We start from the raw sequence: 26,887 nt of genomic DNA, 5'->3' as shown, positions 1-26,887 counted from the left end.
TAGATAGAGGAGGGGTGCAACCATGAGAAGGTCTGGAATATGGCCCAGCAACAGAGAAAAACCATGACCAAAACACATTCTTGTCACATTTTTTATATCTACACATTTGTCAAGTGATACAAACATGAAAATGAACCAAGAGTGCGCCATCTTACATTACAGTCCCCCACCCAGCCACCAGAAGGGGGGTGTACATAATTATATAAATATCCTGTTTTACAAACAATTCTTTGTAGATCTGCATCAGACCTTAGTATTGGTAATAAAGTTATAAGCAAACAATTACAATAAAAAAATAGTCACCCTGGTGGAGATTAGGAGCACCAGTACTGGTTACGGATTAGGCAAAAAAAGCCACAGTTAGTAAAAAACCGGATAAGAATGAACAAAGTGAAACATTTTCTTACAAAGTGCTGTTCGCAAAATGTTAGGCACCTTAAGTCCAGCAGGGGGAGCCGTGCCTCCCCCCCCCCTCTCTCTCCCCGTGCTGGAGCACTCTGAAAACCCGAGGCTGCAGCTATTCATCAGTCACTGAATAGGATACACAGAGAAGCCTTGTACCTACATCTGCTTTGTAATTTAATACTTCAGAGGATACCCCCCCCCCCCCCCCCCCAACATCTGATAGCTCACTCTAACAGTATGAGAGGTGAAAACTGCAGCCAGGGAAGGACAAGCAGAGGAGCCCCTGGCTGGGCACTAGGAGGCAGCACCGTCCTTCAGTTGAGGGCTCCAGCCGCAGCTTTTACTAGTCAGCTCAGAGTTCATAGGCAGAACCCAGCCCACACTGATAGACCTCAAGATCTACCTGCATATTCCCTACCCTCTCCTGGGAGGCACACCTGAAAACCTGATGGGAATAGGATTCCCCCCAAAGTGAATATGCAGGAGATAAGACTGGCATGTCCTGGGCCTCCAGTGTTTGCAGATCGTATCTCCTGCACATTCGTCATGGATATCCTAAAATCCTGAGGGGAGAGGCCAGCTTCTAGGAGAGGGTTGGGAAAAAAAAAACCAAAACAGTGCCCTGCTGCAGCAACCTTGCTTCTATTTCAACCCATGAAACCTAAGCTTGCACTGCTCATGGAGGCACCTTTCCTCACCCCTGGATGGAGGGCTTGGAATTATTTGTTGTGCTTGGTTATCCGTACACCCAAATGAAGTGCAATAAACTGAGGGGTTACGGGGCCTGCTCAAGAGGGAACAGAGGCTGTGAGGGGGGGCAGAATTTGAACTTCAGCCCATCAAGAGCACTCCTGCCCGGACCGATCCCTTTTCTCCCCTCTCATATTACACGATGGCCACGTTTAGCCTGCAGCCCTATAGGAGCCTTGCGCTGGATGCTAGGTTACTCAGGGACGCAGACCCTCCCTGCAGGGATGGAAGCCTGTGTGTTTGGTGTAGCACTACCCACTCTCCACCAGGCCTCTGGCTATTCAGGTTGCCAGGGAGGCGACTGCTCTAGGATTACCACAGCACAGCTGCTTAATCTTCCAGTTCAAAATGAAGAAAAAAAAAAAAAAAAAAAAAAAAAAAAAAGGCCAGGGTACATTTCCATCCTGTACAGGAGCACTGTGCTATCATCTAATGGCAGCAGCTCCAAACAGCACACTTGAGGTCTGTTTCCACCATGCAGTAACAGTGGTAGGTGGTGATTTTATCCAGCAGACAAAAAAAAAAAATGTTGTTCTCTAGTCTAAAATAATTGCTGGAAGGCTGAGCTGGAAGTCACAGAGGAGTGACGCAGGCAGAGACAGGTGGAGTGCTAGTGTGCAATCGTTCTCCTCCCCTTGGTGGTAACGGGCAAGTACCCAGCCATCCTAAAACCATCCATGTTTGACAGGACCCATCCACAGCTTCTGGAGACAACGGCCTCTGCAGGAACAGTGTAGGAGAACATTTATTTATTTTTTTTTTAACTCAGTAAACAGAGTGGACCTGTGCCAGAGCTCCACCCACAAAACACACTGTCACAGCAACAATTTCACAGGGTCTTCTGCCCCTAACCCTCTTCAGCGCCAAGTCTTCCTTTGTGACTAGTAAAGGTTTGCGTGCCATTAAAAAAAAAAAAGTCCCCACAGCCGTGACATCAGTGCAACAGCCCCCGTGGGCCCAGAGGGCTGTTTTTAAGGCTCAAGTGGGTAAGGAGTCCCCCACCTGTACATGGGAGGACAGATGCCTGCCCCCTCCCCTCACTTGCCCACGGTTGGACGGCGCACCGGTCCACTCTGTGCACGCCAGTCAAGCACGGGCAGCAGGTGCGCTGGCTGTGAGCGGGACGGTGGAGCCACAGTCGTAGTCCAAGTCGATAACGCTCTGGATGTTGGTGCCCAGGCTGCTCAGGGAAGTGCCGGTGCCCGTCTGCCGCTCCCGCAGGCTCTGGATATAACTCTGGAGACAGACGAGTCAGCAGTGAATGGCTGATCACCTCCAACCCTGCCCCAGCTACTCCCAAGTCAGCCTAGTCCAAGCCCTCCATAACCCATCAGTGGCTGCTGGTTTCACCTTCCATGACCTACAGAGTGGGGTCCCGAACTGGACAGGGAACCAGGCCTCCCATCTCTGACTGAAGAATCCCTTGTTTGACCTATGCCAGTTTTATCTCCAGTGACCTTCCTTCCCACCCCCCCCCCAACATCTAGTGCCAGTATACCTCGGGGGGGGGGGGGGGGGGGGACCCTCACTCCTCCCCCTGCATCCCTTCCCCTATGCCAGAATAGCTTTAGTGTCCCTGCTCACCGGTGCCAGGATGTCTCCGGTGTACCTCTTGGGGGGATTGGCTTTTCGCCGGTACGATACATCATGTGGTACCATGTTCTTCCGTTTCTTCACTTCTTGTTGATGGATTCGCAGCAGCTGTAGCCGTTTCTGCCGGTGACTCAGTATCACTATAAAAAGGTGGTATTTGGGGGAGGGGGGGGGGAGAGGGAGGATGACAGATCTCATTAAAATGCAGTTCTTAGGAAAAAAACAAACAAACAAAAAAAAAAACAAAAAAAAACCCGCACCCACATTTTCCAAACCCTGCAATAGAGCAAAATCTCTCCTCAAGTTCCATTACCTATAGCCCCTCATCTTCACTTAATCATGACCCAAAGTTTGGGACAGGCGTGATAAAAATCAGATATTTCTGCTGCCCCTGGTCACACCAGGATCCACAAACAATGCATTTCCTGGTTAACCCTAAAATTGGCTCCATTTTATTCTGTGCTTAAAAAAAAAAAAAAAAAAGGACACACCAATCAAAAGCTACAACTCTAATCTCAAATTTTTTTTTAGTTTTTTTTAAATTTGGTCTAGCAGCCACCTTCAAACTGAACTCTATTAGGGCCCCCTAAACTTTTGTTTCCAGGTAACTGGTGTTCTTCCTTCTCTCCTCATTTTAATCCTCACACCCTCTTCCATCTTCCCCAGCTGGTCCCCTCAGGCAGGGATTCCCTCTAGCGACTCCAGTAGCCGGGCACCCCGGGCCTGGCTGGCAGTGGTCAAAAATGCCATTCCCCCAGCTGTCCCTGGGAGCTGCAGCAATATTTGCTGCATGTCTGACTCATATCAGAGTGCGAAATAGCAGAGTCTGCGACTGCCACTCAGTACCAGAGGACAGAGCAGGCTTCTAACCCTCGCCTTACCTCCTGGGGCAGGGTGATAACAGCCCTGCCCATGGGAGCAGCAGTTGCAGATTCCCTCCTAACTGAAGAGAAAAAAAAAAAAAAAAGAACTTTAACCTATGGCTAAAAAACTTCACCAATTCTTTTATAGAGCTGACAGCAGCAGCACAGGAGCTGGAGGAAAGAAGGAGAGGGATGCTATCTGCCCTCTCTCATCCACATTTCCTGTATAACCTCAAATTTTTACTACCTCTCCAGTTTAAATCAAAAGTCACTGGCAGAGTAACACTACAGTTTATGGACACTGGCAGGCTTCAGTGTCCATGGGGCCCCATCTAAATCAATGATGATCTCTTAGAGAGACAGCTGCTGTCTGTATATTTGCTGAGGAATTGGGGGTGGGGGAAACTTGTGTGTTCTTTACCATCTGTATGTGAGAAGCCCTCTGCAGTTATCCTCCACTGGACCACGATTCCCAGAATGCTGAGCACCGGCCACACTCCCAGGATCACCCAGCTGTACCAGCACAGAGGCTCAGACCTGGCCACACGAACTCTGTCGTACATGTAGTGAGCGAGCACCAACAGCTCCACGAAGTAGTCCACGCAGACCACGATGATGGCGGCGCCGAAGGTGGCCGTGGAGATGACCGTGAAGAGCTTCTGCCACTGCAAGGTCAGCACGGCAAAGAGCATGGCCAGGCCCATGAGGAAGCCAATAGGCACCCAGACGGTGTGTGGGTGATAGAACTGCTCCATGGCCAACAGGGCAGCGCTGGCCACCAGAAGCCCCAGCAGCAAGCCAGTCATGAAGAGCCCCACGCTGCGCACGAGCATGGTGACCAGGCCGCAAAGCACACCGATGCCCAGGGCAATGCCTGCGCTGACCTCCATGCTCAGCTGTGTGTCCAGGATCCGTTCCTTGTAGCAGAGCAGGAAAATGACGGCCGAGCCAAACAGCAGGCCCGAGAGGAACATGATGGCCTTGAAGCAGCGGTAACCTAAGAAAGAAACAATAAAGCAAATTAAAAAAGGCCAATTGAAGGCTTCTGAGCTGTCCTCCACCAGTGCCCAAGGGAAGGAAGCATACTGCCCTTTCACGCCTTGAGAGCCATAATCATGTGTCAACAAAAAACTACTCTGGAAGGTCTCAGACCTCCTACAAGGATAAATTTTTTTTGAAAGTGACAGCAAGAGAGGCAAGCCGAAAACAGAAAAGCTTTTGTAAAGAGGGTCCTGGCCATCTTCAACTACCCAGGAAACCTAAATATTAAAAGGTCACTCAATATCAAAATCAACCAAGTCTCTTATACAGGACCGTCTTGGGAAGGGGTGGAATAAGAGACCGCCCTGTACTTTAGTTAGGGGATGGGGCAGGAAATCAGGGATTTTTGTGCCATAACAATATTACCCCCTCCCCCAATACTATAATTTCTAGGGATTTGCTGTCATTTTGAAATGACATAACAATGAGATTTTCTATTTTGTTTCATTTTCAAAACCAAACCCAAAAAAATAAATAAAAAATAATTCTCAAATGCATAAAAACCACTTACCTGTAATCTTGGTCCCTCCTCCCATCCAAACCTATGAATATTTTCTTCCATTTATCCAAAACAAAAAGGAAAACTATCTTTGCCCAAACTCTTCTTTTCCCCAGTCACCACTCCCCCTGCAGCTCCAGTTCTTCAAAATGACCATCAGTTGCACCAAGGCTGGCAAAATTATGTTCTATAGCAGATTGGAGTAAGAGGGGAGAAGAGGTTGGGCAAGGGGATAGGTTTCCTTTTATTTTGGATAAGTGAAAACCCCCCCCCCCAAAAAAAACCACATACCCCACACACACAATTAAGACATTTCCCAAGACTGCCCACTACACCGAAAAAAAATTAATAAAAATATTCAAATCTGGTGCCACTTCAATAAAAGTGGCAAACCTTCCTTCACTATCCGGTATCCTGTGATAAAGCAATTCTGCACAAATAAAAACAAACTACCTAGCACCAACTCGTCCCTAAGACTCAAACAGCAACAACCCTACCTATGAAAGGGAAGCACTGCAAATATTACAGCAAGAACAAATCGATGACACCTATGGGGATAACAGAGCACACGGGACAGATACAGATCCTTCACGCTAGCAGAATACGTCACCTTTGTCACAGCAACAAACCTTCAAATACAGAAAAGTGACAATTAATTAGAAATCAAAATATGCAGACAACGTGAATGGGAAATCCTGAGAAGCCACGCACTGCATTCCATGCAACGGTGAAGAAAGAGAAACTGAAATGCATTTCTTCCTATAGTGTGCAAAATATTTAGAGGAGAGTTCATCCAGTCAGAGACAAAAAAAAAACAAACAAACCCAAAACATCCCCAAATAGCTAATAAGAAAGGGAAGGTGAATAAACACAAGTCACATAGGATTCAAAGCTTGAGGACAGGTTATGCAAAAAGATGAAAAGCAGCAGTCTGGATAAGGCAGGTACAGCACCTCCTCGCAGCCATGAAATACGTTATCAGCATCCTTACAATATGCATGATCCTCCTTATCCCCTTTTTGTACCAATCCAAAAAAGTGCTCCGTGCTCTATACAAAAAGGTCGGAAACTACTCTCAGCACGTGCGGGGCATGCAGTCACCACAGAGGGCAAGAAGCCAAAAGTGGCTGCCCCGCACTTCAGTCACAGCCTTTCCTTCTTTTCATCTCACTTTCTCCACAGGAATCATGAAGGGAACCCCAGCATGTGCACACAAACCCATAAGTGTCTTAGCAAGCTGCAATGCAGGAGAAATTGCTAGCATACCAGGCTAGCACATACCAAAAACTAGTTTTAAAATTTACACATTCTTCATCCTCCCATTTTTCACTTGCACCTGTCTTATCCATGAAAGGACAGTGTTCATGAGATCCCGGCACATTGAGCCTGCCCTATACCACACATCCACACGAGGTCCCTCTTCAATCTTGTAAACAGAATTACGATAAAATAAAAAATAGGAGAAATCCCAACTCCATGGGCTGGCGGGTGGGTTTTGCGATGACTAAACTCCTGCTGTCCAGGGAGAACACCTGTTACAGGTAAGCAATTTTGCTTTCTCAAGAGGACAAACAGGATGGTAGTCCTCACACATGGGTGATTCCCTAGCTACAGGCTGCTCCCCAACACAAAAGGGGACTGGACTGACACCCAACCAGGTGCCAGTGGGCACAACACCACCGATGCTGTTGGTTATAGAGTGGGAGACAACGGGCCCTAGGTTGTGAGAGTTGAGTTCTACACAAAGTTTCCGGAGGTCAGACTGGCCGAACCTTCTGTTGCGTCGGCATTCCCTATCCAGGCAGTAACTGGATGTGAATGTGTAGAGAGATCGCCACATCGCAGCCATGCAGATCTCCTCCTCGGGAACTTCTGGCAAGTGGGCCACTGACACTGCCATGGCTCTGACAGAATGAGCCTTGCTATGAACCCCAAGATGCAGTCCTGCCTGGGCAAAACAGAAAAAGAGATGCAATCTGCTAGCCAACTGGCTATAGTCTGTTTGGCTACGGAAACGCCAAACCTCTTCTTGTCAAAAGAAATTAAAAAAAAAAAAAAAAAAAAAGTTGGGTGGACTGTCTATGGGCTTCTGTCTGCTCCAGATAGAAAGCTAAGGCTCGGCTTGCAGTCCAAACTGTGCAGTGCTCATTCGCCTTAGTGCGAATGGGGCCTAGGAAAGAACGTTGGCAGGACAATAGACTGGGTAGTAAGGAAGTCCGTCACCACCTTAGGGTGTGTACGCAAGACCACGCTGTCCTGATAAAACTTAATATAAAAGGTGGATAAGTCACTAAAGCTTGGAGCTCGCGGACCCTGTGCGCTGAAGTGACTACCACCAAGCATATGATCTTCTAGGTCAGGAACTTCAGGTCACAGGTGCACAACGGCTCAAAAGGAGCTTTCATCAGATGAGCTAACACCCTGCTGAGGTCCCAAGATGGAGCAGGAGGCCTTAGGGGAGGCTTCAGTTGAAGCAGGTCCCACATGAAACATACAATTATAGGCTGTATGGAGATGGGCATACCACCACCGTGTAGATATGTGCCAATTGCACTAAGATGAACTCTAACGGAGTTGGTTTTTATGTCAGCCTCAGATAGATGTAGAAGGTAATAAAAGTAGTTTTTTGTGTGGGGCAGGAGAATGGATCTAGAGCCTTCTGCTCCTACCACACAGCAAACCTCCTCCACTTCAGTCCATAGGACTTTCTAGTGGAAGGCTTTATAGAAGCCACCAGGACCAGAGACACATCTTCTGAAAGATCAAATGGCTGTAGACTTAACCTCTCAACAGCCAGGCAGCGAACAGGGCCTGGAGGTTGCGATGCCACAGCCTGCCTTCATCTTGTGGGATTAGATCTGGGGAAGTCCCCAGACTGATCAGTTTCTAGATGGATGGCTGCCACAGGAGTGGAAACCAGACCTGTCTCAGCCAATGAGGGGCTATGAAGATCATTGTTCTTGAAGCTTCAAGAGAGAGTCTTCACCACTAGGGGAAATTGGAGGAAACACATTTAGAAGACCCTTGCCCCAATGACAGACAAGGGCATCTGAGGTTGGTTTGCCATCTGACCTGTACTGGGAGCAGATAAGAGGCACTTTCCTGTTGCAGGGGGATACAAATAGCTCTACATCCAGGTTCCCCCAGAGGCAGAATATCCAATTCACTACCCCCTGGTCCAGGGACCACTCGTGGGGTCTGAAGGCTCGATTCAGTCTGTCCATTACCATGTTCTCCGTCCTGGCCAGGTACATGGCTCTGAGAACTATCCCGTGGGAAAGAACCCAAGACCAGATCTGGACTGCCTCCTGACACAGGAGATATGATCCTGTGCCTTCCTGCTTGTTGACATACCACATGGCTACTTGTTTGTCAGTCTGAATCAGGACAACTTTATTGGACAGACGATCTTTGAAAGTCCATAGTGTGTACCTGATCACCCGAAGCTCCAGGAAGTTAATTTGACAAGAATGCTCCTGAGCAGACCCATAGTCCCTGGGTGCCAAGCCAATCTACATGAGCTTCCCACACCAAGATAGATGCATTTGTGGTTAGCACAATTTGAGTAGGGAGTCTCTAAAGGAAATCCCTCATTCCAGATTGGAAAGTACCCACCACCAGGACAATGAGCCTGAGAGACGTAACTCAGATGCAATTCCCAAGGCTCCAAGTGGCTTGGCACCACTGTGACCTCAAGGTCCATTGGGCTCTGCGCATGTGTAAGCGTACCAAGGGAGTGACATGGACGGTCGCAGCCATGTGACCCAACAGCCCTAACGTGCCGGTCTGATACCTGCTGAACTTCTGCCGTAATGGTCGCCAAAGCGATGGCCCTCTGGTGTGATAGAAAGGCCCTGGCTTGAGCAGTGTCTAGCAGGGCTCCGATGAAGTCCAATGGAGGTGACAGACTGAGATGGGACTTTGGATAGTTGAGAAACCCTAGTGACTCCAAACACCCGAATGGTCAAGCGCATGTACCTGGTGGCCCCTGCTGGAGACTCACTCTTGACCAGCCAATCGTCCAAATACGGCAACACATGCACTCCTAGTCTGTGGTTTTATGCCACCACCATGGCCAGGCAGACGTGAGCCTGAATGGAACACTGGTATTGGAAATGCTGTTTTCCTACCACAAATCCGAGATGCTTCCTGTGACCAGGGAAGATTGTGCTATGGGTATGTGTGTTGAGGGACCATAGCCAGTCCCCTTTTTGCAAAAAGAGGGGGGGGGGGGAAATCAAGGTGCCCAGGGCAACCAGCTTGAACTTTTCTTTTTAAAAAAACAAAAAGAAAAGCAAAACAAAACACCTGTTCAAGGCCCTCAGATCTAAGATGAAATCAGGAAGTACCTGGAGTAGAATCCCCACCCTCTTTGCCCTGGTGGTATGGGCTCGACACTCTGGTCATTAAGAGGGAAGAGAGTTCTGCTTGTAGCACCTCCTGATGCAGTAATGGCCCCCGGTATAGGCACAGAGGGCAAATTGGTGGGACACCCAATAGATTTAATTGGTACACCTGGCAGACAATAGACAAAACCCACTGGTTCGAGGTTACACTGGGCCCCTGGTTCGCAAAGAATCGCAGCCTGCCCCTGACTGGATGGTCCATGGTACAGGCAACTGGCTTACATTCTCTATGGCCCAGTCAAAACTATCCCTGGTGTTAACTGAGGAGCTGGCTGAGGCTTGGGAGCTCTCTGCTGCCTGGGATGGCTGAGGGAGCTCAGATGGTGTTGATGGGATAGAGGAGGCAAAAAGGTGAAAGAAAGATTTCCTTAGCCCCAGCCTCAATGACCTCTTGGAGGAGAAGGCCAGATTCAGAGTACTGGTGGAGAGCTGTTGTAGGGTCTCATGGTGGTCCCAGAGACCAGCTACAGCATCCCTCACCCTATCTTTGAAGGGATTCTCTTCAGTGCACAGCCCGTCAGCGAGTCATTCCTGTACCTCTGGTTGGAGATCAGAGGCCTGCAGCCATGCCATTCTGTGGGTGCTGATTCCCACTGTACAGTCCCTCGTTGCAGTCTCAAAAACACTGTAGGTTGCATGGACCTCATGTTTTCCTGCACGCCAGACCCTTGTGCACTAGAGACATGAGTGTCTTACTGCTGTTGAAGCAACTGCTCAGCCACCTCCTGCACCTGCTTCCAGATGTCCCATGAGTATTGGATCATGTAGAGCTGGTAGGCAGTGATGCAGCAATAAGCATGGCACCTTGAAACACCTTCCTCCCAAGAGCATCCATTGCTCTGTGGTCCTTCTCAGGGGTGCAGATGAGAGGGTCCAAGAGTACTTGGCACTCGAAGGCAGATTCCACCACAGATTGGTGGGAAAGCTATGCTTATCGAATCTGGCAGCCTTCTGGACGAGGTAAACCCTGTCCACCTTCTTATTCATGGGAAGCACTGTGAGGGGATGTTTGCAAATCCTCAGCAGCAACTCCTTAAGATCTCGTGCACTGGGACCACCATAATCTCCTTAGGAGGCTACACAGACTGAAAAATTTCAAGCATTTTATGCCTGACATCCTCTTCAATCAAAAGCTGGAATGGGATGGCCTCCGCCATCTCCTGTACAAAACCTGCAAATGTTATGTCCTCAGGCGGAGGTTTCCTTTGCTCATCTGAAGGAGAAGAGTGACAGGAGACCACCAGAATCCTTGGAGGACTCCATCTGATCATCCCCTCAGGGGTCTTAGGGACCCTAATCCTCACTGTATGCTACAGGGGATGGGGTCCCTAAAATGTATTAGGCACCCTAGGTGAATCTTCTGCCTTGCGCCCACCCCGACCTTATTCACTCAGACAGGCCCCCTTCTCTTGCACTCACTTAGGTTCCTTGTCTTATTCACACATGCTGGAGCGTCAAGTTTCTGGAAACTTTGACATAAGTTTGCCACATCAGCTTCCATCTGATGATGTCACCCATGTGCGAGGACTACCATCCTGCTTGTCCGACAAAATGGTCATTGCCCAACTGTCCACAAGCCTAGTAACAGTCAGTCAGCCAGCAGAGAAGTCCTCCCAGGCCTCTGTTCCCAAAGATGTTCTTCCCAGCCATCAGATGAGATGGTGATGACATGCCCTGGAGAAAGGAAAGGGTTTTCCTTAATATTCTGGTAAGGGGAAGAATCATTCTGCCTACAATCTCTGTGTTAGTTTCCTATGATTAGCAGACATGGTTGATGCAACCATTCTATTTAGTAGGAAGAGGATTTGAAAGAGCCTGAATATTGCACTTAGACCAAGTTATAAGATTTGGTGGATCATGTGCTGAATTTGGTATTTTTCCATAGGAATCAGAGCAATTTACCAAAAATGGTGCTGATCTAGGATGCCCATTGAAGGGCACCTTCCTCCAAAGTTATGAGCTGGGGGCACATAGTCCCATCACCAGTGGATAGAGCTGCAATGAGGTAGTCATACAGGACCTTCCATGATCCTAGCAGTTTGCACATCTCTGGTTTAATTCCATGTCGGATTCTGTACATAGAGTAGAAAGTGAGCTGTGCTATGCTCTCTGTATCCAGACATGCTGATGAGGGCAGGTGCTGGATCATGCTTGTGCACCACAGTTTGAGCTCTTCCAGACTGCATGATCCTTGGTAGAGCTGGTCCTTGGTACCCATGTGCAGCTATCCTTTCCAGTGTGGTTGATTGTTGCATGTAGTGGAAAGGCACTTATTACTGTGCGAGTGCAGACCACCGTTTCACTGCGTTTCTTTTCTATTCTGTAGAATCTGCTTCTCTTATGCAACTCGTAATATATGTACAGTCAGCCATCACAACTTCCTCTCTAAAGAGCCTTAACTGCTGCAGTTTGGTTTTGAACGGAGTGGCTGTAGCCAGTGGACTGTAACTGAGGGACCTTTCAGATACAGAGCTGCATGCTCCCTAACCTGGCTCCCGAGTGCAGGTGCCACAGTGCATGTATGGATAAGGAGGAGCGGGGGGTCGTGTGTGTGTTGAAATACTTGTATGGATAGATCAAGCAAAGCTATCTTTACACAGACAAGTTCTGTAATGTACTGCAGTGATCAGAGTACCATCTCTTTAAAAGCAGCAAAAAGTGTTTCCCAAAAAAAAACCCACAAAAAAACAAACCTAACTTTCAAAAATCTCTTTCCTGCGACTTATTTATCAGATTCCATTGCACTGGAATCAGATAGATTAAAAGGAAAGAGCAGGGAGCCGAACAATGCAGCCCCATGATTTTCCATGAGAGGAAGAGAAACATTTTTTCTTCCCATAGAAGATAACGGGAGCTGTGTAGCCTCAAGGGAGGCCCATTGGACTTGACTGCTGCTCCGAGCACGCCTAAATCTCTTTGGGGTTGAGGCATAAAAGGAGGCAAATAAAACCCACATAACTAGGTGAGTGAACAACCCTTTGGGGGGGGGGGGGGGGGGGGGTGTCCAAGCGGCATGGGCAGAGCCCAATCATGGAATGGCTCCACCTCCCATTCATTCTGAATAGCTTTGCTCAGGCCCATCCAAAATCACTTATTACCTCTCCTAAAAAAAAAAAAAAAAAAAGGGAGAGGAGTACCATAAACAGCAACCAAAACACAAAACACACCATTTGATTGCTCTTCAAACCTCTGAGCGTGAGCCGACCCAAATGACAGAAGAGCTACACATTTCCCAAAGCTGACAGAGAAAATTAAAAAAAAAAAAAAAAAAAAAATCCTTCCTTCAAAAAGGAGTAGGAAGTATTCCATATATTCCTCCAGGAAGAAGTGGCTGTAACAGCTAAATACTTTGTATCCTGTGACTAAGCCAGAAATGCAATCTGAACAGAGACAACAGTGAACATTACCAGAAACTGTAATTCTTTCCTTTGACCAATTAATAAGTACAAAGTGTCAGGCCAATGAACCTTTCTAAATTGAGAACAGAGAGGCACCTTAATCCCCCCACTGACATTCACCGAACATTTTAGCAGGAAACAATTCTACACAGTCAGATAAAACTAAATCATCCAGTGAAGGCTGAATGGGGGGCGGTGAGAAGACATGCAGGACCAGCCTCCCCCGCCCCAGCCTCCGGGGATCCTCTGCCCCAGTGCAGTCACTCACCGAAGAAGCTGTAGGTGACGCCGAAGAAGCAGCAGAGCGCGCAGACGACGGATGGAATCAGGTCATAGTGGCGCTCCAGCTCCAGACCGCAGTGGCTTTGCAGGCTCCTGTCATCTCCTGTCTCCACAGACTGCAGGTTAAAGTGCCGGGGGTCAGAGGTCAAGACAAGAGGCGAAAGGTCAGACTCCATGGTGGCAAAAAGGGCATGGGGAGGAGGGAGGGAAGTCACTCACACCTCTCCGTCTCCATCCGGTCACGCTGCAGAAATCTGGTGAGATGGCACAAGAGAGAGAAAGAAGTGTAGGCTTTGCACGTACATATAGGCCTCTGGAGGGGTTTCTAGTGGTCAACCACAATAATATATGGAGCAACAGTAATCTAGAGACTGCAACATTAGGTAGAATGGTGGAAATATCATGCAGGTGGCAGACAAGTGTTATCAAATCGATAAAGAGATAATTTGTGATTAAATCTAACAGTAACACCAGGTAGCATAGGGACCAGAGACCGTACTGTACATGCTCTGGAAGTGAACTCCACTGGGCCCTCCCCCCATGCTAGTGTCCAGCTCCTGCAGAAAAGTAAGAAATCCATTAGTCTACCCTACATCTGCATGCCAGGATTATGTTCAAAGAGTCCGCTCTGCCACAGCATAGACATATCCAAGCCCCCCCCCCTCCCCTGGCCTACTAATAGAAGATCCTCATGAGGATCCCAGGACTGCACAGGACACCTTAACAGGCCCTTAGATTGGCACCAGTTGCCACCATCTGCTCCCCAGACAGACAGCATAAAGAAAGGGGTGGGGGGTCCCACTGTCCCCATCCCCTCCTGAAACCTAATCTGTACCATAAATGTGGCATCCAGAGAGGGAGAAAACCAGGAGGTTTGACCCCCCCCCCCCCCAAAAAAAAAAAAAAAATCACCGCATCTAACAGTTCACACCGCCAAACCTCACAATATGGCTCGCCTTTAAAGCAGCTGGATATGAAATCGGTGGTGTTCCCCCATTAAGGTGCCTTTGCAATCCTGGGTTTGATTTCTGAGCCCAGGCTCCTGCTATAAGGCAGCATTCACTGCAACCTTGTAGTGAGGCGGGGGGGGGGGGGGGGGGGGGAAGACCCCCAGCCAAAGGATCTCCGAGGGAGTGGTAGGGCAGTCATGTTTTTATTATTCAGTAGGGTCAGGCTCAGTCTGGACACATACCAGGATCCCGAGGGAGCGGAGGTCTGTGGCCCCTTTGCTTGAGGAGGCAGGAAGTTGTTAAAAGTGGATGGGGGAACCCCTGGATTGCTGCAAATAGATCATAACACTTTACCTCACTAGCTAGACACCAGAAACTCCTCTCTCTGCATGGAAGGGGACAGGCAATCTTCTTGAGAGACCCAGTTAGCAGCAGTGGAAAATATGACAACTGCATCTCATGAGCCAGAGTTAAGTGCAGAAAGCATTTCTGCTCTCCTACCCTCCCCCAAACATCTGGCTCCCACTCTGCAACTGGAGGCAGCACATGTGAAAACATCTGGCTCCCTTTTTCTCACTTGTAGTGAGAACAGGGGAGGAAGTTTCTAAGAGGACCCAGGGTCCTGCAAAGAGGCCAAAACCTCTCTGTATTTTGTATTTATTTGCATTTTATTTAAATAAATAAAAATAAAAAAAAAAAAAAAAAGTGTTGATTGCTTATACCTAGGCCCTAAGCGATATACATGATTACATTGTTTCATCCAAAAACCTCAAAATAACTTCTCTCCAACCAGAACAATCCCTCCTCCTCCCACATAATGATACTTTCTGGACTTGAAATGTTTAACCTCTGTTTAATATGCACATTCTTAACAGTTGTGGAAAAAATATAACAAAGTTACAATTTAAATTTTGTAAACCTTTATGATGGCTTTACCGAATGACGGTATATAAAACTCAAATAAATAAATACATAATAAAACAAATCAAACTCAGTCCAGACTCAACAACAAATAATCTGGGGGTTAATGTTTATTCTTTATAGGACGGCCATACTTTCTATACAGACAGCACTAGAAAGATTACATGCGGACCAGGTTCTTGTCCTGACGTGAAGGACTAGCCTAGCAGTTAGAGCAGTGGGCTGCGAGGGATACCAGGGTTCATACCTCCCACTGCTGTTCCTTGTGACTTTGGGCAAGTCACTTCTTCCTCCACTGCCCCAGGTACAAAATTTAGAGATTATAATCCCTCTGGGGACAGGGAAATACCTACAGTACCTGAACCATAATCTGCTCTGTACTGCTGAGAGGTGGAATTAAAAATTTTTTTTTTTTAAAGTGTCAATAAAGTAGTGTTGTTGAGCTGTATTTCCATGGTTCTACAGTTTTAGATTTAGATTTAATGTCAAGCAGGCCTCATACTTTGAGCTGGCATTAATCATGGCAGAGGCTGTGCACAATGGCTCCCTGATAAGAACCAGATTGGAAGGAGGGATGCATGTGCATTGGAGGATCAAAACTGCTTCTCTGGCGACATTATTGCTATTTTGTACATTTTTTCCCCCCCTTGTAAAAATTCTCATACCAATAAAAGCGGTTACAATACATGTGTTGCCAAAGTAATACATAATGTTACCTGAATGACACAACTGTGAGAAAAGCAGTGCCACTCTGGGCCCAGGCAAGCAGGCCGCAGTGCGACCAGTTTATCACCTTGAGATTCTCTCTACAAGTCTATTAACTTTTACTATTATCCTGTCATTTTTTTCTTCTTATAATTCTGTATATTACTCTAGCAACAAATTTATTTATTTATTTATTTAAAATTTTTATATACCGACATTCATCCAGGATATCATATCGGTTCACATTGTAACGCAAAAACAAACGCACGGCTTGGCGCTTTACATTGAACAGTAAAAACATGATAACAAGGCATTAACGAGAGGGGGGAACAATAATATGGGAAGTTTTGCAATAAAATTATAATCAAAATTTGCAATTATATACATATGTACAAAAGAAAGAAAACTATGAGGTTAATTTTATAATAATAAGATTGTCATGCCAATAAAGTTATTTGAATCCTTTCCCTACCCCTTTGAGCTCCCTGAAAGTTCCCACACTTAGCCCCACTGGATTGAAGGATGCCCCTCCACTTATTCCTAGGGCAATCTATTTATTCCTCCCCTGGAGACTGAACTGCCCTGACCTCCTGCTCCAGGGTATGAATACCAGGCTTGTTCACCAGCCCCCTTGTCCACAGAGTCACTTGCATTGCCAGTGACCCAGAATAATAAGACGAACTTTCAGGAATGGAAAAATGAGGGAAAAAAACCCCCCAAAACCATCATGCATCTTGGTACATAGATATATTTTTCCGTATAACAGTGTAGGTGCCTCACCAGTTCCACGTAATCCTGGGCAGGGTAAAGCTCTCCAGTGGGTACAGGAGCTCCAGTACCATCTCTCTTGAAATCTGAGACCTGTGAAGAAAGGAGGTGGGGGGGGAGAGTTATCACAGGCACAGATCCCTTCAGATCTAGCACATCATCAACACCTCTGCTGAAATTCCCAGGCTGGGGCAGAAGGGCTCAACACACTGAGCACGCCAGGGTTTTGATGTGGGTCTGTACAGGGAGGAGTAGCAATGCTCTTATGTTCCTCTGAACTCTTTGTGCTGGATAACCGAATCAGGGCAGACAGCAGAGCTCGCCCTGTGTAAGCCAGATCTCTCCTCAAGCTGGCAATTTCCAAATTCCTTGAGCAGCTGCCCCTGTAATTCTCCGGCCCAGGGAAAGGAGGGAGGAAGGGTAGGAAGCGACCATCCACTATAAACATTCACACCTACACCACACATTTTTTTTAAGTTTGCATTGAATGGGCAACTTGCACCATGTTTTTGCCATTGCGAACTTTAAGTTTTGCTGCACAATGCATGAGAGTTCTGCTACTACACAACCAATGTAGCTGAAGAAAACCAAGCAGTATTCTCTTTCACACATACACACACACATCTCCTCCACTAACCCCCCTCCCCCAGGGGCAAGCAAAGCGTATAGGTTCTTCTCCATCCCAGCAGACAATTCCAGGGCTTAGCACTAAAAAGGCATCACACCATTCAGCCACCCGTGGGACAGAACTCTTAGGTGCTTGTCTTCAGTGCATTACCCACACAGGGTTCCTGGGGTAGCAGAAAAGCAGAGGACGAACCGTGGGGGCTTTCAGGGAACCATAGCCACAGGTGGGCCACTACCAGACAGTGAAGCTGGATTTGCCAGGACACACGATTACCCCATGCAGAAAATGGTTCCGATTCCTGCCCTGAAATGCGGAGCTTGGTCTGCCCTTATCCAGCATCTGAGGACCGGGCAGCGTGGAAGATAACAAAACAGAGAGGGGCCTGTGTGGGAGAGATCCGACTGCTGTATGAGTCACAATCCTTCAGAAGTTAAAGCAGGGGTGGAGTGGGGGGGGGGAGGGGAATTATGATTGCTCCCTCTTCCCAACCCACACTCACTGAATCGGCTCCAGTGCTAGCAGTATTACGGGCGGAGAACAAGTTCTCCGCTACTGTTTCTCTTTTGACAGAACAAGGCGTTCTCACTATGTGATAGGAGGGCCTTGTGCGTGCGTGCGTGGGGCCACCACAGGCCAGCCAAGCATTTGATGTGATCCCCACCAGAACTGCTGTCTTAGCTCCATGTCAGAGACAGGGTCGCGGCGCCCCCATCTCCACCCCCGTCCTGGGACTTCCGATTCCTCGGGCAGCAGCGGGAACTACAAACCCATCGATGCCATGGGTAGCCAGACCATGGCTGGTTTATTGCTGACCCACCCGGAGCTCGCTAGCAGACCCCCCCAGGTGCCCCTGCCGGACGGCGTCTCCAGCTTTCCACGCAAGGTCACGGCCTCGGAGCCCTGGCCGGAGGTAGTGCCAGGCAGGGGCATTAGGGCAAGGAGGGAGCTTAACCTTTGCTTCCACGCACTGACGTGCACCAGGCACACTGCTTCATCCAAGAGGTGCAGCGTGAACTCCATGCTAGCGACTGCACAAGATTTGTTTATTTATTAAATTTTCTATACCGATATTAGTGGGGACATCATATTTATCTCAACATTGTGGATTGGAGTACATGATAAATTGTATAATAGCTCATACAGCAATACCCACATACACAAGCCAGTACAGAAATAAGAGCGGACAGATAAACACCAGAAATATCAACTGTATAAGGCGATACCCTTTTACTGAAGTAACTCCATACATTTCTCGACGAGCTTTCCAGAGCTAATGCCCGCTTCTTCAGGACAGAATATTATCTATTTACAACCAAAGAGAGCCGATGACGTACCCAGCACTGTACAAACTATTATTTATTTATGCAAATCTGACTCTGCACACAGGGCAGTGCCATAATCACATTTACATACCATGGGGGTGTACATAGACCTATGCAAGGTATCGTTGTATTGACATAGCGCAGGGAGCATACGCAGCGCTGTGTACGGTGCTATTTACATTTCCCTTAACACTGACAGCCCCCTGCAGAGCACTAATCATACCGCGACAGCTTCCTAAAATGAGACAAACCCGATCAACAAAACCGCAAGCAAGACTGCCTTACCGGCTCCCGGCCTACAGCGTGCAGGAGGGAGGGAGGGAGGGGAGCGGGGGGCTCCCGCTGCAGCCCCGGAACTGCTTGCTCCTCCGCTTGCAACATAAAATACCGCTGTGCATTTAAAGCAACCCCCGAAAACCCCCCCACCCATAACCCCCCATGTTGCAAACAACCACTCACCCTCTCCCCCCAGGATCTCTCTCTTCCTGCACAGGAAAGTCCTTTTGAATTTGAGCTCTCCCGATTAATCTCTTCTCCAACAGCTGAAGGATGACATCACCGCGGCCAGACCGCACCACTGCAGCACTTGAGGAGGGGGGGGGTGGATGGGAGATGCGAGCAGGCTTTGCCCCTCGTGTGTGCCTGGTGCCTCCTCCGACGCTCGTGGGAGGAGTGTTGGGGGGCGGGGGGCCCAAATCGTGACGGCAGAAATCAGGCAGGAGAGGACCGATTTTCCTGGTTTTGTCGTTGTTATTCCCTAAAGCAAAACGAGGACTCCAGGGAAAAGCCCGGGGGCCCCGCTGTAGAGATGGCTGCACCCAGTTAAAGATAATTACTTTATTGTGTGCGAGAGAAAGGGCTCATTTATCCTGCTGTGGCGGCAGTGGTGGCTCCAGGCTCTGCAGCGTGGAGTGCCCTCCTCTTCTCTTGTCTTGCCGGGGAAGTCATTGAGTTGAAGGAGGCTTTCCCTGCCAGCCGCCTCGGCGGGTCCCGGTGAGATCAGAGGCTGAGAGGGGAGGGGATGTGAGAAAATACTAGTGACACCTACTGGACCCACGGGCATAGCCTGGCTATGATCTCCCAGAAAGTATGCCTCCGTAAAAAAAAATGTTAGGTCCTTGGTGAAAATCTAGCAGACTTGTCAGTAAAATATAATTTTCATGAGTTGGCGAGCGAGCTGAGGCCGTTGTTCCCCCTCTCTCTTAACCTTCTGCCCTTTGCTAGCTCCATTAATGTCCTTGCTGAATACTGTGGATCTGAAGGCCTGTAACTGTAGCTTTTGCATCTTTACCTCGGGGCAAGGGCCCTGGTTTCTTGAGTTTCTGCCTGTATGGAATTTGCCTTAATGCCCTTGTCTCTTACGCTCTTCTAAGCACACTTTTTTTTTTAACCTTAACTATTCAGTGAGAACAAATGGGTTACTTCCTCAGAAGCAAGTATTCTTAGAGGCTGCCTCAGGCAGGCTTAGCATTGATGCACACACAAAGCAGGTAGATCAATGATGATGATCATCGTAACCAGATGCAAACTCCTTTTGTCTTTTCTGAAAGGACTAGAATCTAATAACATTTGTGTACAACCATGCCTGAAAGGAAGTAGATAAAAGGAAAATAGGATGTAAATTAAGCATTGTTTACTATATTCAATGTAAGTATGGAAACTAACATTTGAATTTGGACAGTTAATGTGTACTTGTATTTGCTCTACTCCCCCCATCATACTGGGGTAATATGTAAAGGAGAGACAATGAGGTACCACTTTGTTAAATAGAAATAGTTCAGTAGCTGCCTTAATATGGTTTTGGAAGTCTTAATTAGTAAAATAAAAATTTCTTACGTAATGAAGTTTCAGGCTCATTCAATAAAGTCCGCGGGAGAGCTGGAGCTCTGAGACGAGCGCCCGCTCTCCTGGGCGTGTGATTCTTTATTTAAATTAGGGCCCGCGCATCCCTAGCGCCTCCTTATTGGCGGAAGCGGTGGCTGTCAGCGGGTCTGACAGCTGACACTTAATTTTACCAGCATCTGTTGCCAAACCTGCTGACAGCCACGGGTTCGGAAAATGGACGCCGGCAAAGTTGAGCATCCGTTTTCCGGGCTGCGGACAGATTTTTTTTTTTTTTTTAATTTTGGGGGCCTCCGACTTAATATCGCTATGATATTAAGTCGGAGGGTGTACAGAAAAGCAGTTTTTTCTGCTTTTCTGTACACTTGCCTGGTGCCGTCTGAAATTAATGCCTGCCTTTGCTGGTAATTTCTGAGAGTGAAATGTGCTGCCATTTTACTTTCTGTATTGCGGATGACTAACTAATAGGCTCATCAACATGCATTTGCATGTGATGAGCGCTGTTAGTTTCGCTACAGTATAAGGGGTAATAATAGCGAGTCAAAAACGTGCGGCCAAATGGGGGCTAAACTGTGCGCTCGGCCATCGGCCTGAATTTGTTTGTATGGCAAAACATCCATGTAGTTTGCATTGCAGAATTTAAACAATTTGGTCCCAGCAGAATTCTGGACCCTTGACTGCAGAATCCATATCTGGCTGTCACAGGGAGCTCGGAGGTTAGGGGTGTGGCAGCTGTAAGCAACTTAAATACATTTTTTAATTTGATTGGTCAATTGATAGATATTCCATCTCTCAGACACTTCAAAGCAGATCATATTCAGATACCGAAAATGACTTTTACCATTCTCTGCCTGCTATGATCAGTTTTCCTATTGCCATGCAGAGGGGTGAAAACTTGGATCAAGAGGGTTTTAAGCAGCAACAGGGAAGGGGGAGCGGGGGGCATCTGTGTCACTGATCTGTGTTTAGTCCTGAAAATATTCCTGGGTGGCATAGGGGATCTTTCTGAGTAGTGAGTTTAAAAAATGTTCTTCTAACTGATGTTGATCCTGCAGAAATAACAAGGTCCTGTTTTATGTTCCCCCCTGGTCAACCCATTTAGCAGTCCACCCCCCCACCCTCCAAGGAGGTGACTGCAAGCGGAAAGGTCAGTGATCAGCAGTCAGCACAAACGTTTTCTCTCCAGGCCTCTCTTTCCAGTTCTGACCTGGGATGGAATCCTGCTGGGGAAGGGCTATGGAAGCGATTGCTGCTTTATAAAGAGCCATTCTTTTACACAGTATTCATTGTATAATAACCGAGGAGAGTGGTGTGGAAGGTGCTGGCTACATAAATCAACCCATGGAAGCTACATGCGCTTGGACACCTTGCAGGAGCCTGGTAGTAAAAAGGAAGAGTAGCCTAGAATTTAGAGAAAATAGGCCAAAAATCAGGAAAGAGGATTCAAATCCCCCCGTCCCCCATTGACACTTTTTTTTTTTTTTTTTTTTTTAATATCTTGGGAGAGTTACTCTGACTCCCATTGCCTCACTTGTGAGGCACTTAGATTGTAAGCTTTTCGGGGAGTGACTTATCACCAAATAAATATAGTGCTGCATGTGCCTAAAAAAAAATTAAAAATTAACATTTAAAAAAAAAACAATTTTTCAAAAATCTTTTTTTTTTTCTTCACTCATTTGGTTGCTGTTAAAAGACAGAGCTCAAAGAATTCCGTCACTTCTTGTTTCCTGGATTTTTTTTTTTTTTTTGTATGATACGACTTTTTGGTCTTCCGTTGATATTTGTTCAGGAAGGTGGTGGTGCCATCTCAAACCAAATACAAGAAAATAACCTTAGTACATCTAATTAGGCCTGATTTCTGCATTCATACCAGTAAGCACATAAGTCAACTTTTCCCAGAAAACGATCATCTCATCTCGGGCACCTGCTCCCCAGAACTCCCACTGGGATAGTTAAAGGGGCAGCACTGACAACTGATTAACCAATCTCTACCTAGCACCAGACATGAGGTTCTTCCCAATCCCCCAATAATCCCATAGGCCTGCTATAAAGAAAAAGCAATCTACAAATCCAAGAAACCTTTATTTTTTTTCTCAACTGATACTCAAAAGTTTTGGTGGGTGCCACATAAGAACTGATCTGCTCTCTCCAGCTCTAAGAATTACTGAATTTGGAGGAAAAAAAGGAATGTTTGGTATGTGCAGTGAAGTCACCCAAACAGCAAATCAGGGTTTTTGAAACAAATTAACCTTTTTTTTTTTAGACACTCCAAAAAGCCAATCATCTGAACTAAGCTTAATGTGAAGGTCCAAGTTCCATTTATGTTTCAAAGTGGGTGGCAGCCCAGGCCTCACCATCTCCAGCCATCTGAGAGGCAAATGTTATGAATAGGGCAAGGTTGTCAAAATTGATTCTGTACCCCTCCTTCTGATTCCAGGAGGCAGGTTCAGAGCCCAACGTCACATGAACAAGTTTAAGCCCAGCTGCCCAACAATAACCTTGGAAGTTAGATAGCTCTGTGCCTCTGTAATCACTGCACAGAAGTACATCAGAAAAATTTGAGGCAAGGGCTCTTCTGCTTACAATAAACAGGAGGGCTTTTTTTTTTTTTTTTGCTATCGCCTCCCCTGTATTTGACTGCAGTTCTCAACCTTTGGCATGCCGGGAGCCCGCTAGCCTCCTTCCTTAAATTATGTGGACGGAAAATTAAACCGCAAAGGAAGGGGGGAGGATATACTCCCTCTTCCACCAGGTCTTTTAATCTCTTGTGGGTCAGCCCTGCAGCTGGTCTGTGTCATTTTAAGAAGGTAATTTAGCCAGGTTATGAAACATTTTCTAATAAAAAAACAAACGAATCTCTCTCCTCCATTCCCTTTTTCAGGCAGCTAACAGTATTGTCCTCCGGAAAAGAAAAAAAAACCCTTCCCCTCTCCACACCTGAAAAAAAAATCCCTCTCCTCCTTCTCTTTCCCTCCCTCTCCACCAGTCAGTCACCAGCTTGCCATAAAAAAAAAGGTAAGACATTCCTCCCTCTGCCAGCCAGCAACACTACTACATTAAATATTCTCGCTCCCTGGCTTGGGCTGATCCCAAGGTCAAATCTTTGGGAGGGGAGCAGCTAAAGCTGAATGTTAATGAGCCTGCCTGAGACAGAGCCTGTTCCGCTGGGAGACCCCGCGGTGACCCCCGTCCCCTCCTGCACGGCAGGCGGAACCTGAGAGCGGAGCGGTGTCACATCTGCCCATGGACATTCAGGGCCCAAGGACTGCCCCCCCCCAACTGGAAAAAGAAAGGTCTTCAGGGCAGAGGGGAGGGTTAGGAAAAGTGAAACATAGAAATGACGGCAGAAGAAGACCAAACGGCCCATCCAGTCTGCCCGGCAAGCTTCACACATTTTTTCTCATACTTATCTGTTTCTCTTAGCTCTTTGGTTCTATTTCCCTTCCACCCCCACCATTAATGTAGAGAGCAGTGATGGAGCTGCATCCAAGTGAAATATCAAGCTTGATTAGTTAGGGGTAGTAGGGGAAGTAACCGCCGCAATAAGCAAGCTACACCCATGCTTATTTGTTTTACCCAGACTATGTTATTCAGCCCTTATTGGTTGTTTTTCTTCTCCCCTGCCGTTGAAGCAGAGAGCTATGCTGGATATGCGTGAAGTATCAGTTTTTCTTCTCCCCTGCCGTTAAAGCAGAGAGCTATGCTGGAAATGCATTGAAAGTGAAGGATCAGGCTTATTTGGTTTGGGGTAGTAACCGCCGTAACAAGCCAGCTACTCCCCGCTTTGTGAGTGCGAATCCTTTTTTCTTCTCCCCTGCCGTTGAAGCAGAGAGCTATGCTGGATATGCGTGAAGTATCAGTTTTTCTTCTCCCCTGCCGTTGAAGCAGAGAGCTATGCTGGATATGCGTAAAGTATCAGTTTTTCTTCTCCCCTGCCGTTGAAGCAGAGAGCTATGCTGGATATGCGTAAAATATCAGTTTCTCTTCTCCCCTGCCGTTGAAGCAGAGAGCTATGCTGGATATGCGTGAAGTATCAGTTTTTCTTCTCCCCTGCCGTTGAAGCAGAGAGCTATGCTGGATATGGGTTGAACGTGAAGTATCAGGCTTATTTGGTTTGGGGTAGTAACCGCCGTAACAAGCCAGCTACTCCCCGCTTTGTGAGTGCGAATTCTTTTTTCCACATTTCCTCTTGCTGTTGTAGCTTAGAGCGATGTTGGAGTCACAGTAACCATGTGTATGTTTATTGAATAAGGGTATTATCTCCAGGCAGTAGCCGTCATTCTGGCGAGCCACCCACTCTTTATTGATGGCCTCTTGATTTTATGGATCCACAGTGTTTATCCCACGCCCCTTTGAAGTCCTTCACAGTTCTGGTCTTCACCACTTCCTCCGGAAGGGCATTCCAGGCATCCACCACCCTCTCCGTGAAGAAATACTTCCTGACATTGGTTCTGAATCTTCCTCCCTGGAGCTTCAAATCGTGACCCCTGGTTCTGCTGATTTTTTTCCTACGGAAAAGGTTTGTCGTTGTCTTTGGATCATTAAGTCTGTATCATATCACCTCTGCTCCTCCTTTCCTCCAGGGTGTACATATTTAGATTCTTCAATCTCTCCTCATAAGTCATTTGATGAAGACCTTCCACCTTTTTGGTCGCCCTTCTCTGGACCGCCTCCATCTTGTCTCTGTCTCTTCGGAGATACGGTCTCCAGAACTGAACACAATACTCCAGGTGAGGTCTCACCAAGGACCTGTACAAGGGGATGATCACTTCCCTTTTCTTACTCGATATTCCTTTCTCTATGCAGCCCAGCATTCTTCTGGCTTTAGCTATCACCTTGTCACATTGTTTCGCCGACTTCAGATCATTAGACACTATCACCCCAAGGTCTCTCTCCTGCTCCGTGCACATCAGCCTTTCTCCCCCCATCGAATACAGTACATTCGGATTTCCACTCCCCATATGCATGACTCTGCACTTCTTGGCATTGAATGTCAGCTGCCATATCTTCGACCACTCTTCCATATTCCTTAAATCCCGTCTCATTCTCTCCACTCCTTCCGGCGTGTCCACTCTGTTGCAGATTTTAGTGTCATCCGCAAAAAGACATACCTTACCTTCTATCCCTTCCGCTATGTCGCTCACAAAGATATTGAAAAGGACGGTCCCAACACCGATCCCTGCGGTACACCGCTTAAAACCGCTCTCTCTTCAGAGAGAGTTCCATTTACCATCACACATTGTCTTCTGTCCGTCAACCAGTTTGCAATCCAGGCCACCACCTCGGCACTCACTCCTAAGCTTCTCATTTTATTCACCAGTCTCCTGTGCGGGACAGTGTCAAAAGCTTTGCTGAAGTCCAAGTAGATGACATCGAGTGCTCTTCCTTGATCCAGTTCCTTGGTTACCCAGTCAAAAAAGTCAATCAGATTTGTCTGACAGGATCTTCCAATGGTGAATCCATGCTGCCTCTGGTCCAGCAATTCTCCTGACTGTAGATAGTTCACTATTCTCTCTTTCAACAGTGACTCCATTACTTTTCCCACCACCGAAGTGAGGCTAACCGGTCTGTAGTTACCAGCCTCTTCTCTGTTCCCACTCTTGTGAAGCGGGACCACCACCGCTCTCCTCCAATCATTCGGCACCACTCCCGTTTCTAGGGATCTATTGAACAGGACACACAGCGGACCCGCCAGCACATCTCTGAGCTCCCTCAGTATTCTGGGATGAACTGGCTTTGTCCACTTTCAGTTTCACCAGCTCTTCCCATAGTGGCTGTGGTGCAGAGGACTGTGCAGCTGCAGGGCCGCTCTCGCTGCCTCCTCGTCGCCCCCCCCCCCCCCCTGCAGTCACCTTTGCTCCGCGGGAATGTCGCCGGGAACGGGTGCTGGTCCGTGGACCCCCCAACGGTTGAGAAGCACTGCTCTAAAGCTACCTGGCTGTGCCTCTTGCAGAGAAAGCAAAGCACTTAAATTCCTTCCACTACAGCCACGGCTAATTTCCTGGAACGAGTGCAGGCAGCAGGTATTATCTTCCACGATGTTTTTAAAATTCAAAGCTTAAATTATTTATTAGAAGGAGAGCAGAATCTGCCGGAGAAAGATGCAAGAAGAAAGATTTCCCAGAGATCACCGATTTAACCCCCAAAATGTGGTAAGGGTTGTGTGCCTCTCCCTGATTGAGTGTGGTTGGGGGAGAAGGGGGGCAGGGCTTAGAGCTAGCTAGGGCCTGCGCTCAGTGCTCCTGGGCTTAGCTGGGCCCCCCCCCCCCAGTTGTCGAGGAAAATGTGGGAAGAGAGAGAGAGCAGCCCCCTGGGCGGATCAGCGGGTAGGACAGGATCTCTGGGGGAGAATTTTCAGGGACACCGAAACCTCTTGCCTAGTTCCAGAGCCTTTTCTGGGTGGATTCCAAGAAATATCAAGAGTGTCTTAAGTGCAAATGACAGTATAAATCAACAAATCAAACAATAAATCATAATTCAAGCATAACACAATGCTAACATTGAAACAGCTTAA

At 47.5% G+C, this 26,887-nt stretch overlaps 1 protein-coding gene across 3 annotated transcripts; it reads right to left on the bottom strand.

Moving 5' to 3' along the window:
- Window positions 1-121: 121 nt before the first annotated feature.
- On the bottom strand, window positions 122-19,143 carry LOC115087506 (transmembrane protein 198-like). Of its 3 annotated transcripts, none has more exons than XM_029594801.1 (6): window positions 18,991-19,143; window positions 16,594-16,674; window positions 13,224-13,491; window positions 4,033-4,608; window positions 2,740-2,888; window positions 122-2,391 (listed from the first exon to the last, which is right to left on the bottom strand). In XM_029594801.1, exons 3-6 carry the CDS (start codon window positions 13,411-13,413, stop codon window positions 2,242-2,244), a joined length of 1,065 nt encoding a protein of 354 aa, XP_029450661.1. In that variant the 5' UTR covers window positions 13,414-13,491; window positions 16,594-16,674; window positions 18,991-19,143; the 3' UTR covers window positions 122-2,241. The 3 variants fall into 3 exon arrangements, with proteins under 3 accessions (XP_029450661.1, XP_029450662.1, XP_029450663.1); XM_029594802.1 differs by lacking the exon at window positions 18,991-19,143 and adding an exon at window positions 18,817-18,922; XM_029594803.1 differs by lacking the exon at window positions 18,991-19,143 and adding an exon at window positions 17,483-17,594.
- Window positions 19,144-26,887: the final 7,744 nt, after the last annotated feature.

The sequence above is a fragment of the Rhinatrema bivittatum genome, chromosome 3 (genome assembly GCF_901001135.1).
Source record: "Rhinatrema bivittatum chromosome 3, aRhiBiv1.1, whole genome shotgun sequence".
Classification (NCBI taxonomy): Eukaryota; Metazoa; Chordata; class Amphibia; order Gymnophiona; family Rhinatrematidae; genus Rhinatrema; species Rhinatrema bivittatum.
Note: the sequence above shows the minus strand (reverse complement) of the source record. Positions and strands in the feature narration are given on the sequence as shown.